This window comes from Suncus etruscus, chromosome 8 (genome assembly GCF_024139225.1).
Source record: "Suncus etruscus isolate mSunEtr1 chromosome 8, mSunEtr1.pri.cur, whole genome shotgun sequence".
NCBI lineage: Eukaryota > Metazoa > Chordata > Mammalia > Eulipotyphla > Soricidae > Suncus > Suncus etruscus.
In genome coordinates, this window is record NC_064855.1 from 22,073,702 (window position 1) to 22,087,614 (window position 13,913).

Consider the following 13,913-nt stretch of genomic DNA (forward strand, 5'->3'; position numbering starts at 1 on the left):
CTCGGTTTCATCTCCCGGCTTCCATATGGTCCCCAAGGCAGGAGCGATTTCTGAGCGCATAGCCAGGAGTGAACCCCGAGTGTCAATGGGTGTGGCCCAAAAAGAAAAAAAAATTAGTACTTTCATGTAGACAAGAAGTATGATAATTATAATAATATTAAGCATGTCATATGGCCTTTAAATTGAGTTTGTCCAATATATTTTTTGATTGTTATGGGGACACCACCAGTGTTCTGGGACCATGCTGTGCTGGAATGGGATCCAGGGCCTTATATGGAAGGCTTGTGATACACTAAGTAGCTAAGTACTCTGTGGCTTGAGCCACATCCCAGCCCTTGAGTCAACTACAGTTGGAAATGGCTTAGAAGAAAAGCTCCAACTAAGCATGGAGTTTGTTGGTAGGTGGATTGTGCTCTGTGTTTTTCTTTCCTTTACATGTTTGTGTTGCTATTTCTTGCTGATTAATTAGCCAGGCTAATTAAAAACATGTTCAAAAAATGAGACGAAAATATTGCCCTTGGCAGAAAATAAGCAGCGGAAAAATTCAAATGAATTTACATATAAACCTAATTCACCAACAAAATCAACATTGAGTTTTCTGCTGTGAACCAGGTGCAATTAATTTCTTAAAAGGGAGATTAAGTATATTTTTAAAAACTGGAAGCTTAATAATGTTTATAGTAACAACTGTCATAGAGCCTTAGAGAATATTGTCTAATTTTAAAGCTGTTTAAGAAGCACTAGGCTTGGAGACATGCAGGGTTGAAGTACATGTTTTGTGTAAATCCCCAGGTTTGAGTCCCCCCAGTCATCACAGGACTGACCCTGCCCCACAATCCCAAAGAAAAGAGGGCTTTATTTGCCATTTTTGGGGGCACACCTGGCGGTGCAGGCTTGGGGGACCATATGGGATGCCAGGAATTGAATTGGGTCAGCCTCATCATGCAAGTACAGTAAATGCCCTATCCACTGTGCTATTGCTCTCACCCCATTGAACTTTTTGGTTTTGGGGCCACATTCAGTGGTGCTCATGGGTTACTGCTGGCTCTGTGCTCAGAAATCACTCCTGGTAGTCTTGGGGGACCATATGGGATACTTGGATGGAACCCAGGTTGGCCGCATGCAAGGCAAACTCCCAATCGCTCATGCTCCTTTTTTGCTTTTGACAATGATTTTTTTTTCTTTTTCTTTTTCTTTCTTTTTTTTTTTTTGGTACGTACCCAGCAGTGCTCAGGGGTTACTCCTGGCTCTACACTCAGAAATTGCTCCTGGCAGGCACTGGGGACTATATGGGATGCCAGGATTCGACCCACCGTCTGTCCTGGATGGTGCATGCAAGGCATACGCCTTACCGCTGTGCCATTTCTTTGGCCCCATAACAATCACCTCAATATCTCTATTTTGGTAGCTAGAAACAGGAAGTGAAAATTGTGAGATCCCAAGTGTTCCACCTCCCCCACCCACTTGGGACATTGGTGATGGGAATGTTGCACTGGTGAAGGGTCTTTAAAAAAAAAGAACAACAAAAATAAAATAAAATAAAGTCTTGAATTTTAAGAATATAACCAAATTTTCATAATTCTTCCTCTTGCAGTTAATGATAATATCAGGTGGTTGGACCTTCAATAAGAAATATCTATCATGGAGAATGTCTCTAGAAAAGCATGTAAACTGGGGCCAAAGCAACAACAGCTCAGGGGACTGGATTCTTGAATGCAGCTGACTTGTGTTCTATCCATAGCATCCTATAAGTTCCTTGAGTCGACCAAGGGTTTCAAAAAAAAAAAAGAAAGAAAGAAAGGAAGGAAGGAAGGAAGGAAGGAAGGAAGGAAGGAAGGAAGGAAGGAAGGAAGGAGAGAGAGAAAGAGAGAAGGAAGGAAGGAAGAAAGGAAGGAAGAATTGTAGAGACTTCTTGATTCTTGTTACAAGTAGCCCAGTCCTGTTCAGATGGTGATGACATGAACCTATCTTTGAAGCATTGGTTCCCCCACTTTTTAGCATACCTAGTGCTCAGGGCAATGTTCAGGGTTTCCTCAAGGTTCTGTGCTCAGGTCTCTCTTGGAGGGCTTGGGGGACTCTGGGGTGCCAGTTATCAAACTTGGTTGGGCCTTGGACAAGGCAAGTAATGTGCTGTACGACCCTTAATTTTCCTTTTAAAATGTTTATTTTATGTTTATTTTATGACTATTTGAAATTATCTCAGGTGTAAAATGAATAAATTGGACTAAGTTAGAATTAACATTTAAATTTAATAATAGCAAATTCTATGTTTCTCTACCCACTTTTTTTTTGTTTGTTTGTTTTTTTTTGTTTGTTTTTGGTTTTTGGGCCACACCTGGCGTTGCTCAGGGGTTACTCCTGGCTGTCTGCTCAGAAATAGCTCCTGGCAGGCACGGGGGACCATATGGGACACCGGGATTCGAACCAACCACCTTTGGTCCTGGGTTGGCTGCTTGCAAGGCAAACACCGCTGTGCTATCCCGGGCCCTCTCTACCCACTTTGAAACCAAAACAAAGATCCCTGCCATATTCTTCCCCCTTTCCTCTCTAACTTTTGGAACCACTTTCTGCTCTGTGCTCAGGGTTAGAATTAATGTCAGCCACTTGCAAGGCAGACACATTAACTCCTGCACTTTCTTTTCAGCCCCTGGTGCTTTAAATTTATAAGTTACTGGAACCAGTGAGATAGTGCAGTGGATTGGCATTTGCCTTGCACAAGGGTTCAGTCCTTGCACAAGGACACCATCTGGTGCCTTTACAGGAGTGTTCCTGATCTCAGAATCAGGATTAAGCCCTGAGTACTGTTTCTGGGTTTGATCTCAAAACAAAAACAATTTACAAATTGTTTAGAAGAGAATTGTTATTCAATATAAACTTTTATTTGTAGGATTGGAGAAATACTATAGTTGGTAGGGTTGGCTGCCGTTTGCCTGGTAGGCCTGGGTTTGATCTTTAGTGCCACATACTTTCTCCTGAGCACTGCCTGGGATAACCCTGACCACAGCCAAGTATGGCCTAACCCTCTGTCTCCTTTTTTTTTCTTCTTCTTCAATATTGTACTTCTTCATATTTCTGCATTTTTGGCAGCATATTTATATTGCTACAGTATAGTAGATAGGGTGCTTGCTTTGCATGAGGTCAACCTGGCTTTGATCACTGGCATCTCATGTGGTCCTACGAGGGTAATTTCTGAATGTAAAGCTGGGAGTAATCACTAAGAATTGCTTGGGTGTGGTTTAAGATTTAAAATAAAAAATTGAAGCTGGAGTGGTAGCACAGCAGTAGGGCATTTGCCTTGCACACTGCTGACCCAGGACAGACATGGGTTTGAGCCCCGGCATCCCATATGGTCCCCTAAGCCAGGAACTATTTCTGAGTGCAGAGCCAGGAGTAACCCCTGAGTGCTGCCTGGTGTCTCACCACAAAAAAGAAAAACAACAACAAAAAAACCCTTTGATTATTTTATTTTCTTGAAAATATCTTTGAACAGAAATCAGTTTCTATGTAAACAAACGGGATTGCAAATCACCATTATAGGAAATACACTTGCAGAGTATCAGTATCACTTTAGAACATCTTTTATAGTTGTTGTTTTGGGGACCACACCCACCAATGCTCAGGGGTTGCTACTGGCTCTCTATTCAGGAATTAACCTGGTGGTGTTGAGGGTACCTACCATTTGGGGTGTTGAGAGAATTGAACCTGGGTCTCTGGATCTACAGCTTCATTTAGAACATTGTTAGAGATGGATTTTTGACCTGAAAAGAACAGGGAGAGGAGGTTTAAATTTTTTTTTTTGTTTGTTTAAAAGCTCTAGTACTGATTTGGGATGAACTTATCTGATTGCATGGAGAAGGACGGTGGTTTGAATCTTGGCATCCCATATGGTCCCCCAGCCTGCCGGGCATGATTTCTGAGCATAGAGTCAGGAGTAGCCCCTGGGCACTGCCTGGTGTGACCCCCCCCCCAATAAACCCTAAAAAGAAAAAGATAGTGGGGACTGAAATGATAGTACAGTGGGTAGGACGCTTGCCTTGCACACAGCAGCCAAGCTAGGCTCAATCCCTGCCATTCCATATTGCCCCCCCCCCCCCCCCCCCCCCGCATAACATCAGGAATATTTCCTGAGAACAGAGCCAGGAGTAACTCCTTAGCATTGCCACGTGTGACCAAAAAAGAAAACAAAAAAGCTAGGGGCCAGAGTGACCATATAGTGGATAGGACATTTGCTTTGCATGCAGCTGAACTGTGTTCTACTGATCTGGATTTAATCACTGACATCCCCTATGGTCCCCCGAACACCCCCCAAAAACCAATGTAAAAAATGGTAAGCTAGGATAGCAGGCCAAAAGGACCCAGATACTTTTTTTTTTTTGGATTTTTGGGCCACACCCGGCAGTGCTCAGGGGTTACTCCTGGCTGTCTGCTCAGAAATAGCTCCTGGCAGGCACAGGGGACCATATGGGACACCGGGATTCGAACCAACCACCTTTGGTCCTGGATCGGCTGCTTGCAAGGCAAACGCCGCTGTGCTATCTCTCCGGGCCCCCAGATACTTTTTTTTTTTAAATTAATTTCCCTATTAGAAGAATGGGGAATTGTATTAACTATTTTGAGCAAGGAGAGAAAAACAGCTGTTACAAAGAGTAGAGAATGTAGATGAGTGACAAGTGAGCACTGTGGATGTTCTTGCTTAATTTATTGTCCTTCACCTTGATTTTGGCCTTATTTTTCACAGTGAATCAAAATTTATTTTGCTCAAGACTTAGGGGATTCACATGACAGTATATAGGTTAAAAAGTTGCTGTTCAGTTCAATATTAGTTAATGATCAAGTACAAAATATATTAAACTTTATTTGTATGCAAGAAAATTTAAACCCATGTATCTTTGAAAATTGCATAAGGCAACAAGTTACTCTTCTTTGATGTATGAGCAGCAATGGTATTATCAGTGGCTGAGACTTTCTAAAATACACTAGTTATTGAGCTAGCTCAAAATAATTAACTTTTCATCATTTGGAAGTTTATTAAGGCTACTTGTTAACATATTAAAGATTAAACAAGAGACACTAACATTACTATCTGTATTTTTGCTTTTTTACATTTTGATAATTGTATTTCAGTATGATTTTATTTAATTTTGGTTTTTGGGCAACACCTGGTGGTGCTCAGGGGTTAGTCCTGGCTCTGCATTCAGAAATCACTGCTGGCAGATTTGGGAGACCATATGTGGTGCTGGGAACTGAACCCGGTCAGCTATATGCAAGGCAAAGGCCCTACTGCTGTGCTGTCGCTCAGGCCCCATCTAGTATAATTTTATTTTATTTTGGTTTTGGAGCCACACCAGGCTTTACTCCTGGCTCTGTGCTCAGAAATCACTCCTGGCAGCCTGGGGGACGGACCATATGGGATGCCAGGGAGGGAACCCGGATCTGCCCTGGGTTGTCGGATCTGTCCTGGGTTGTTGGCATGCAAGGCAAATGCCCTACTGCTGTGCTATCACTCCAGCCTCATCTAGTATGATTTTAAATGTAAGTTTTTAAAAATATGTCTTAAACTATTAATTTATTGATTTGTTTCTGGGCCACACCTAGTGGCGCTCAGATTACTCCTGGCTCTGCACTCAGAAATCGCCCCTGGCAGGCTGGGGGACCATATGGAATGCTGGGAACCAAACCAGGTTCCTCCCAGGTCGGCCCGTATAGGAAGAAAATACAGAAAACCTTTGGTTGTCAATATGTTGGTACGACAGCTGGATACCTAATAAATTTAGTTTTATACTTTGTTAAATATTGCTTCCTAATTTCTAAAAATATTGGTTTGCAATTTCTTTAATTTTTGATTCAAATATTCTTGTGACTCCAATGTCAGATAAATATTGCTGTTAAACCAATTAAAAGAATATTGTAAGGCAGCCAAGTATAAATTATTGAAGCTTTCATGTAAGCCCAGTATGGACTAGACTTAACACCTGTTTTACCACCTGTCAGGTGGGAAGTCTGTTGTGCCACTGACTTAATAGAGCTCGAGGTGTTTGCATGAGGCTGTTTTTCCATTGTATGAAGTAGAGAAGGATGTTTAGAGTCACCCTCAGTTAAAGGACAAAGGAAGTGTATTACATGAATATTTACCACTGAAATGAAGCAGTTTGGGGTTGGATTCTTGTTCATACATGTATGTCCTGAAAATGGAAGATGTGTGTGTTGGCAGCTCCTCTGATTACCTATGGCATCTGCTGTTAAGATTGTACTGGGGGGAAGGGGTCAATATGGAGAAAGGGCAGAGTAGGTTTCACTTTCAGCTAGTTAAGAAGATGGAGAGGAGGGAGTGATTTTTTTTTTTCTCCCCTCTCAGTGATCATGTTTTCTGAGGTCAAGGGGAGAATATTTTGTTTTTATGTATTTTTGATATGATCCAGGTTAGCCTTTCTGAAAAGGGTTCCATGTGGATCCCAAGATATTCTAAGGAGGGGCATATGTGAAAATTATTTAAATTGGGGGTCAGGGCATAATGAGGTTTGGTGCTAATACCCCTCAGGGCAGGGGTGTTACTGGAAGGAAACAAAGTTGGAAAGAAGCCATGGGAGAGGAAAGGTTCAGAAACATTAATTTATGTATTATATATTTTAATTTTTTTTGATCCTTACGTAGTGGTGTTCAGGGTTCATTCCTGGCGTTGCTCCGGGGACCATATGAGATGCCCGGAACTGAACCCGAGTCAGTCCTGAGTCAGCTGCATGCAAGGCAAATATCCTACCGCTGTGCTATCACTCTGGTACCTATTTTACTTTATGAAAGGAAAAAAAAGATAGAAAATAACATATTTAAACTTTCAAATTTAGGCGTTCAAATTTAGACTTTCAGATTCAAACTACAGCAAAATTAAAACAACTGGTAAGAAATGTAAGTAGGTAGAGGATAGTGTGAACAAAACAAGTAAAATGAAAATAAGATAAACTAGTTTGTTTTTAGGCTGGTTTTGGTTTGTTTTTGGGCCACACCAAGTGACACTCGGGTTATTCTTGGCTCTGTGCTCAGAAATCGCTCCTGGCTTGGGGGGTGGGGGGACCATATGGAATGCCATGGATCGAACTCAGGTCTGTCCTGGGTCAGCTGAATGCAAGGCAAACGCCTTATCACTGCGCTATCGCTCCAGCCCCTAAGTTGGTTTTTAGACAAATAAAACTGTTAATACTGGCAAGATTTATCAAGAAAAAGAAAGCAAAGAATAATGGTATTAAGGATGAAAGTAGGAGACATATCAGCAAAATTATAAGAATAATCATTTTCTAGAAAAAAAAATGTTATCTTGAGGCCAGAGCTGTGGTGCAAGTGGTAGGTTTGCTTTGCATATGGCTGACATAGGACGGACCTCGGTTTGATCCCCCGTCTTCCCATATGGTTCCCCAAGCCAGGAGTGGTTTCCAATTGCATAGACAGGAGTAAGCCCTGAGCATCACTGGGTGTGCCCCCCCTCAAAAAAAAAAAAACCCAAAATAGAAAAAATGTCACCTGAACTCATGGAAAATCGATTTGATTATTAGGAATTTAAGGTTTTAGTCATGGATAGGAGATGTTTTTGAAGTAAACTAGCTGAGCAAGTCCAGAGAGAGAGATTTGGAGTTAATAAGTTAAAATTGACATGAAAAATAAGTTAGTTTCTTTTAAAGCTTTGGATTATAAGAATGTAAAACTAAGGGGGCCAGAGTGATAGCACAGTGGAAAGGAAGGACATTTACATGTGGCCAACCTGGGTTCATCCTCGGCATCCTATATGGTCCCTCAAGCCTGCCAGAAGTAACTTCTGAGTGCAGAGCTAGGAGTAACACATGAGCACCTCTGGGTGTGGCCCCCAAATTAAAAAGAATAGCTGAGTTAAGAAATAAGGAGTTTAATATTTCAGCCGAAATTTTAGTCTGATAGGTAACTTTATCAGGAAGGGCCAGAGAGATAGTAAAGGGGTTCAGACACTTGCTTGCAGGCAGTTGACGCTGGTCAATCCCAGACTCCAAATATGGTCCCCAAGCACCGACAGGACTAAGCTCTGAATACGGCTGAGGGGCAAATTGATCCACTATCCCCCCCTTCCAAAATTTTTTTTTGGGAAATTACCAATGTTGAGGCTTCTTGTTTGGTGCGTGGTTGAGTACAATTTAGATAAATTATCTTATTCTGAGTTTTTTTTATTTCAATTTGGAAACTTTTCAGTTTTATTATTCATAAAGCAATTTCCTTTCCTGCTATGCTATCACTCTAGCCTCATCCTATACATTTTTTTCTGGACAACTAACGATTTGGAAAATTAGATCTGCCCTTTTATTTGTAAGGGCAGCATCTACTTTTGTAGGGTGTTTTGTTTTGGGGCCACACCTGGCTGTTTTTGGGGATTCTCCCTGGCTCTGTGCTCAGGGCTCATTCCTGGTGGTACTCATGGGGACTCTATAGGATGTTGGGGATTGAAGTTTCGTTAGTCACGTGCAAGGCAAACTCGGACTCCTTACCTACTGTGCTATTGCTTCAGCCCTTTTGTTGGATGTTTGTAAGAATGCTTACCCTAAGATAGAATGCTAGTTTTTATTTGTTTTGTTTGTTTTGGGTCACACCCAGCAGCGCTCAGAGGTCTATACTCAGAAATCCTCCTGGCAGGCTCTGGGGACTATATGGGATGTTGGGATTTAACCATCATCCTTCTGTCCTGCATGCAAGGCAAATGCCCTACTTCTGTGCTATCTCTCTGGCCCGAATGCTAGTTTTCTTAAATTAAGATTTACTTCTGTTGTGTTAGGAGAAGATAATATTCAATATTGATCTATTTATTTTGGCACTCAGGGGTTACTACTGGCTCAGTGCTCAGAAATTGGTCCTAAGTGGTTGTTTCAGACACCAAAGGTGAACAAGCTCGCTCTCTCCTCTCCACTCTCCTCTCTGTTCTCATCTCTTCTCTCTCTCCTCTCTCTCCTCTCTCTCCTCCCTTTCCTCCTTCCTGACTCCCTCTACTGAAACTGTCTTTCCTCTTTTTTTTTTTTTTTTTTTTTTGTGTTTTTTGGGTCACACCAGGCAGTGCTCAGGGGTTATTCCTGGCTCCAGGCTCAGAAATTGCTCCTGGCAGGCACGGGGACCATATGGGACCCCGGGGATTCGAACCGATGACCTCCTGCATGAAAGGCAAACGCCTTACCTCCATGCTATCTCTCCGGCCCCATCTTTCCTCTTTTACACTGTCTCTTTCTTTTTTTTTTTTTGGTTTTTGGGCCACACCCGGCGGTGCTCAGGGGTTACTCCTGGCTGTCTGCTCAGAAATAGCTCCTGGCAGGCACGGGGACCATTTGGGACACCGGGATTCAAACCAACCACCTTAGGTCCTGGATCGGCTGCTTGCAAGGCTAGCACCGCTGTGCTATCTCTCCGGGCCACACTGTCTCTTTCTACCAGTCTGGGAATAGGAATGAAATTTGGCTCTAGAGAGAGTATTAATGCCTATAGTAGGCTTGTTTCATCGTTATGTATTAGCTAAAATTAAACTGAAGCTTCATTATTAGTATGTTTTATACTGTTATTTGAGGTACATTATATTTTTATCATTTATTTATTTATTTGTTTGTTTGTTTATGTGGGTTTTTGGTTCACACCCGGCAGTGCTCAGGGTTTACTCCTGGCTCTATGCTCAGAAATCGCTCCTGGCAGGCTTTGGAGACCATATGGGATGCTGGGATTTGAACCACCATCCTTCTGCATGCAAAGCAAACGCCTTACCTTCATGCTATGCCTCTGGCCCAGATGTAAATATTTTTAGAGAATAAAATTACTGAAAATGAGACTAAAAACGTTTTTTGCTACTTGAAACTCATTTGAAATGTTTTGCTTTTGATTTTTTAATTTTAACTTTATGGAAATCATTATGATTTACAAAGTCCTTCATAGTTGTGTCTTGGACATACAATGAATCAGGGCCGATCCCACTGCTGTTGTCCACCTCCTCTCTCCAGTGTTCCCCAAGTGCATCCCATATCATCTCCCAGCCTGCCAGTATAACGGGTCTATTTTAAATTTAGATTAAATTTAGATTGAAGTTTGGTTCTCTTGATTCCATTGTTGTTGCCATTGGCTTGGATATTTAGTTCTTTCCTTTTGCAACACTACCAATACACCTGAGACCACTTGGACCCTGGCCCCCATTCTTTTATATTTGGGTTTCTTTTCTTCTACGCAGTTTCTTGTCTTCATACCATATCTGGGACCAAGGAAATGTTTGGCTTTTATTTTCTTTTATAAAATTATAAAAACATACTAAATGTAAATAACCATCTTTTTTTTAACAGAGTTAACAATTTATAAACGTGGAGATTTTTAAAGAAGTCAACAAAAAGAACAAAAATGCCGAAACCAGTAAGTGAATCTTCTAACCTTTATTATTTGATAAAATAGCAAGAATATTAAATTCCTTTAACAATAAGGAAAAATATTGTAGAGTTGTTGAGAAGAAAAAAATATTTTTGTTTTGCTTTTTGGTTATAATGGCTAGAATATAACATTTATAGACCAGTGAAGAAGAGATGTGTATAGGTGACATTGTCCTTAACATTGAATTTATGGCTTGGCAGAAATCATAAAATGCACTGATAAAAGATAGGCAAAAGAAAAAGAAAAAACTAACCCTATTAAGCAACAGAGAGAGGTGAATAGACTATATATAGATGGCCAATAGTAAAAGTGCTGTTATCAGAAAATACAAATCAAAATGACAGTGATACATCTAACTCATCAGTAAAAATGATACATCAAAAAAAGCAAAAAACAACAAAAATTGGGGATTTTGTAAAACAGGAAAGGAATCATCATTCACTGTTGGTGGGAACAGAGTAAGAAGGAAGCTCATATATTTGACCCAGTTCTAGGTATCTGTCCCCCAATATATAAAGTCATTAATCCAAGGTTTTTGGGTTTTGGTTTTGGGCCACACCTGCCAGTGCTCAGGGGTTACTTCTGGCTCTGTGTACAGGAATTACTCCTGGCAGGCTCAGGGGATCATATGGGATGCAGGGGATTGAACCCTGGTCAGCTGCATGCAAGGAAAGTACCATACCCATTGTGCTATTGTTCTGGCCCCAAAATTCAAGATTTTTTTATGCCATACCTGGCTGTACTCAGGTTACTCCTGGCTCTGTACTCTGGAATTATGATGACTCCCATGTGGTCAAATACAAATATATAGAAATTCTTTTTTTTTGTTTTGTTTTTGTTTTTGGGCCACACCCGGCAGTGCTCAGGGGTCACTCCTGGCTGCCTGCTCAGAAATAGCTCCTGGCAGACACAGGGGACCATATGGGACACCAGGATTCGAACCAACCATTTTTGGTCCTGGATCGGCTGCTTGCAAGGCAAACGCCCTGTGCTATCTCTCCGGGCCCAGAAATTCCTGTTTTTGTTTTTTTTTTTTTTTTTTTTTTTTTTTTTGTTTTTGGGTCACACCTGGTGGTGCTCAGGGGTTACTCCTGGCTGTCTGCTCAGAAATAGCTCCTGGCAGGCACGGGGAACCATATGAGACATCGGGATTCGAAGCAACCACCTTAGGTCCTGGATCGGCTGCTTGCAAGGCAAACGCCGCTGTGCTATCTCTCCGGGCCCCGAAATTCTTAATGCACTACTGATGGGAGTGTTTTGGTATGATCATGCTGGGTGAGTAAGTGAAGGTTGCCAGTCTGTTAATAATGGTGATTTATTTGACTACCTGCGCCCTTCCTGGGCAGTTACCTCATTAGCCGTAAACTCAGGTACAGTTGAAAGGTGCTTATTATCTTTTTTTTTTTACTTTAATTTGAAATAACAATTGTTTATGGCATTGTTTTAGATATGCAAGATTTTATATCAGTATCTTTATGTACTTTATTATGACTATCACCAAGAGTCTAGTTTTGCCATCATTCTGACCCATTCGCCCCTTGTGCCCCTTGTATCCCTCTGATACTCTTCATTTTGTTTTTATAATCTTGAGTTTTTGTTTGGTTTTTATTTCACATAAGAGTATGTAGTAGTGCTCGCTTCGGCAACTCATATACTAAAACTGGAACGATACAGAGATGATTAGCATGGCCCCTGTGCAAGGATAACACACAAATTTGTGAAGTATTCCATATTAAAAAAAAAGAGTAAATAGTATCTGCATCTCTCCTTATTACTTCACTAAGCATAATAGCCTCTAGGTTTGTTCATGTTGTCATAAGTGACAATTTCATTGTTCTAGTTTGTTGTATGCAGTCCTGGCTCTGCTCCAAGGTTACCCTGGCAGCAAATGGGTAAACTGCAGTACCACCAGGTTGCAAAACATGTGTTCACAAAGCAGAGTAGTATTCCATTGTTGAATACACAGTTGAACAACATGGTTTTCAACTACAAGATGCACTTATTCATGACTTATTCATTCATTCATACACTAGGTTAGCCAACGAGTTGAATCTGAGTACGAACTAGTTGGTATGGAGGAGTGACTATAAGTTAGATGCAAATTTTTATTTTTTTATTTTATTTTTATCTTTGTTTTTTTTTTTTGTTTGTTTTTGTTTTTTTTGGGTCACACCCGGCGGTGCTCAGGGGTTACTCCTGGCTGTATGCTCAGAAATAGCTCCTGGCAGGCACGGGGGACCATATGGGATACCGGGATTCGAACCAACCACCTTTGGTCCTGGATAGCTGTGCTATCTCTCCGGGCCCTAGATGCAAATTTTTTATTATGATGATAATAAAAGTCATCAGATTATATTCTTTGGATAAATATTCATAGTGGAATGATTGGATCATAAAGATTCTCTTAAACTTTTTTTTTTTTTTTTTTCCGTTTTTGGGCCACACCCTGTGACGCTCAGGGTTACTCCTGGCTATGCGCTCAGAAGTTGCTCCTGGCTTCTTGGGGGACCATATGGGACGCCGGGGGATCGAACCGCGGTCCGTCCTAGGCTAGCGCAGGCAAGGCAGGCACCTTACCTCCAGCGCCACCGCCCGGCCCCATGATTCTCTTAAACTTTTTAGGAATTTCCATACTATTTTTTACAGTGACTATCAATTTACATTTATGGCTATAGTTTTTGAGGGCTGTTTTTTTTTTTCAGATCCTGGCCAACACTTGTTTATCTTTTGGTAATCAGGCTCTTTTTATTTTTTGGGGGGGCACACCCGGTGACTGACGCTCAGGGGTTTCTCCTGGCTATGTGCTCAGAAATGACTCCTGGTTTGGGGGACCATATGGGATGCCGGAGTATCTAACCGCGGTCCGTCCTAGGCTAGTGCAGGCAAGGCAGATGCATTACCGCTTGTGCCACTTGCTCTGGCCCCTTTGATATTTTTGTTGTTGTTAAGTTGTATTATTTCTTTTTGTTTCTTTTTTCTTTTCTTTTTCTTTTTGTCATACCTGGCCAGGCTCAGGTTACTCCTGGTTTTGTGCGAAGAAGTTACTCCTGGCAGGCTCGGGGGACTATATGGGATGCCAGGGATAGAGCTGGATTGGCCTCATGCAAGGCAAACACCCTCCCCGCTGTGCTATCACTCAGATCCCTCTTTTTATATTTCTTTAATTCCTATCAGGTAAATTATTTGCTAATGTTTTCAACATGTATTCAATTGGTTGCCTTTTCATTCTTATGGTTTCTTTTGCCATACTGAAACTTTTTCCTTTGATGTCTTCTAATTTTGCTTTGGTTTTATTTCACAAAGGTAATTATTTTGAACATGTAAGAAAAAAGATGCTCCTTTCATACTTAGGCCTTAAGAAATTCCAAAGATTTTCAGAGCTCTCTGTGAGGGAGAATAGGTTTTTATTTTTTTTTCTATTATTTTAGTTTATATCTGTTGTGTGTGTTGTATGTAACAATATTTCTAAAAGATACTATTCTGAAGAAGGAAACGTAAGATTTATTTATTTG

General features: G+C 41.2%; 1 protein-coding gene and 1 non-coding gene across 2 annotated transcripts in view; both read left to right on the forward strand.

Moving 5' to 3' along the window:
* The first annotated feature begins 10,350 nt into the window (after nucleotides 1-10,350).
* RDX (radixin) overlaps nucleotides 10,351-13,913 on the forward strand; it is a 63,782-nt gene continuing 60,219 nt past the window's right edge. The window contains exon 1 of the mRNA XM_049778662.1: nucleotides 10,351-10,386. Coding sequence (XP_049634619.1) covers nucleotides 10,375-10,386 — 12 coding nt within the window. The 5' untranslated portion in view covers nucleotides 10,351-10,374. The remainder of the gene's footprint in view (nucleotides 10,387-13,913) is intronic.
* LOC126017074 (U6 spliceosomal RNA) lies at nucleotides 12,032-12,138 on the forward strand. The gene has a single exon (XR_007498750.1). It is a non-coding gene; the product is annotated as a U6 spliceosomal RNA (small nuclear RNA).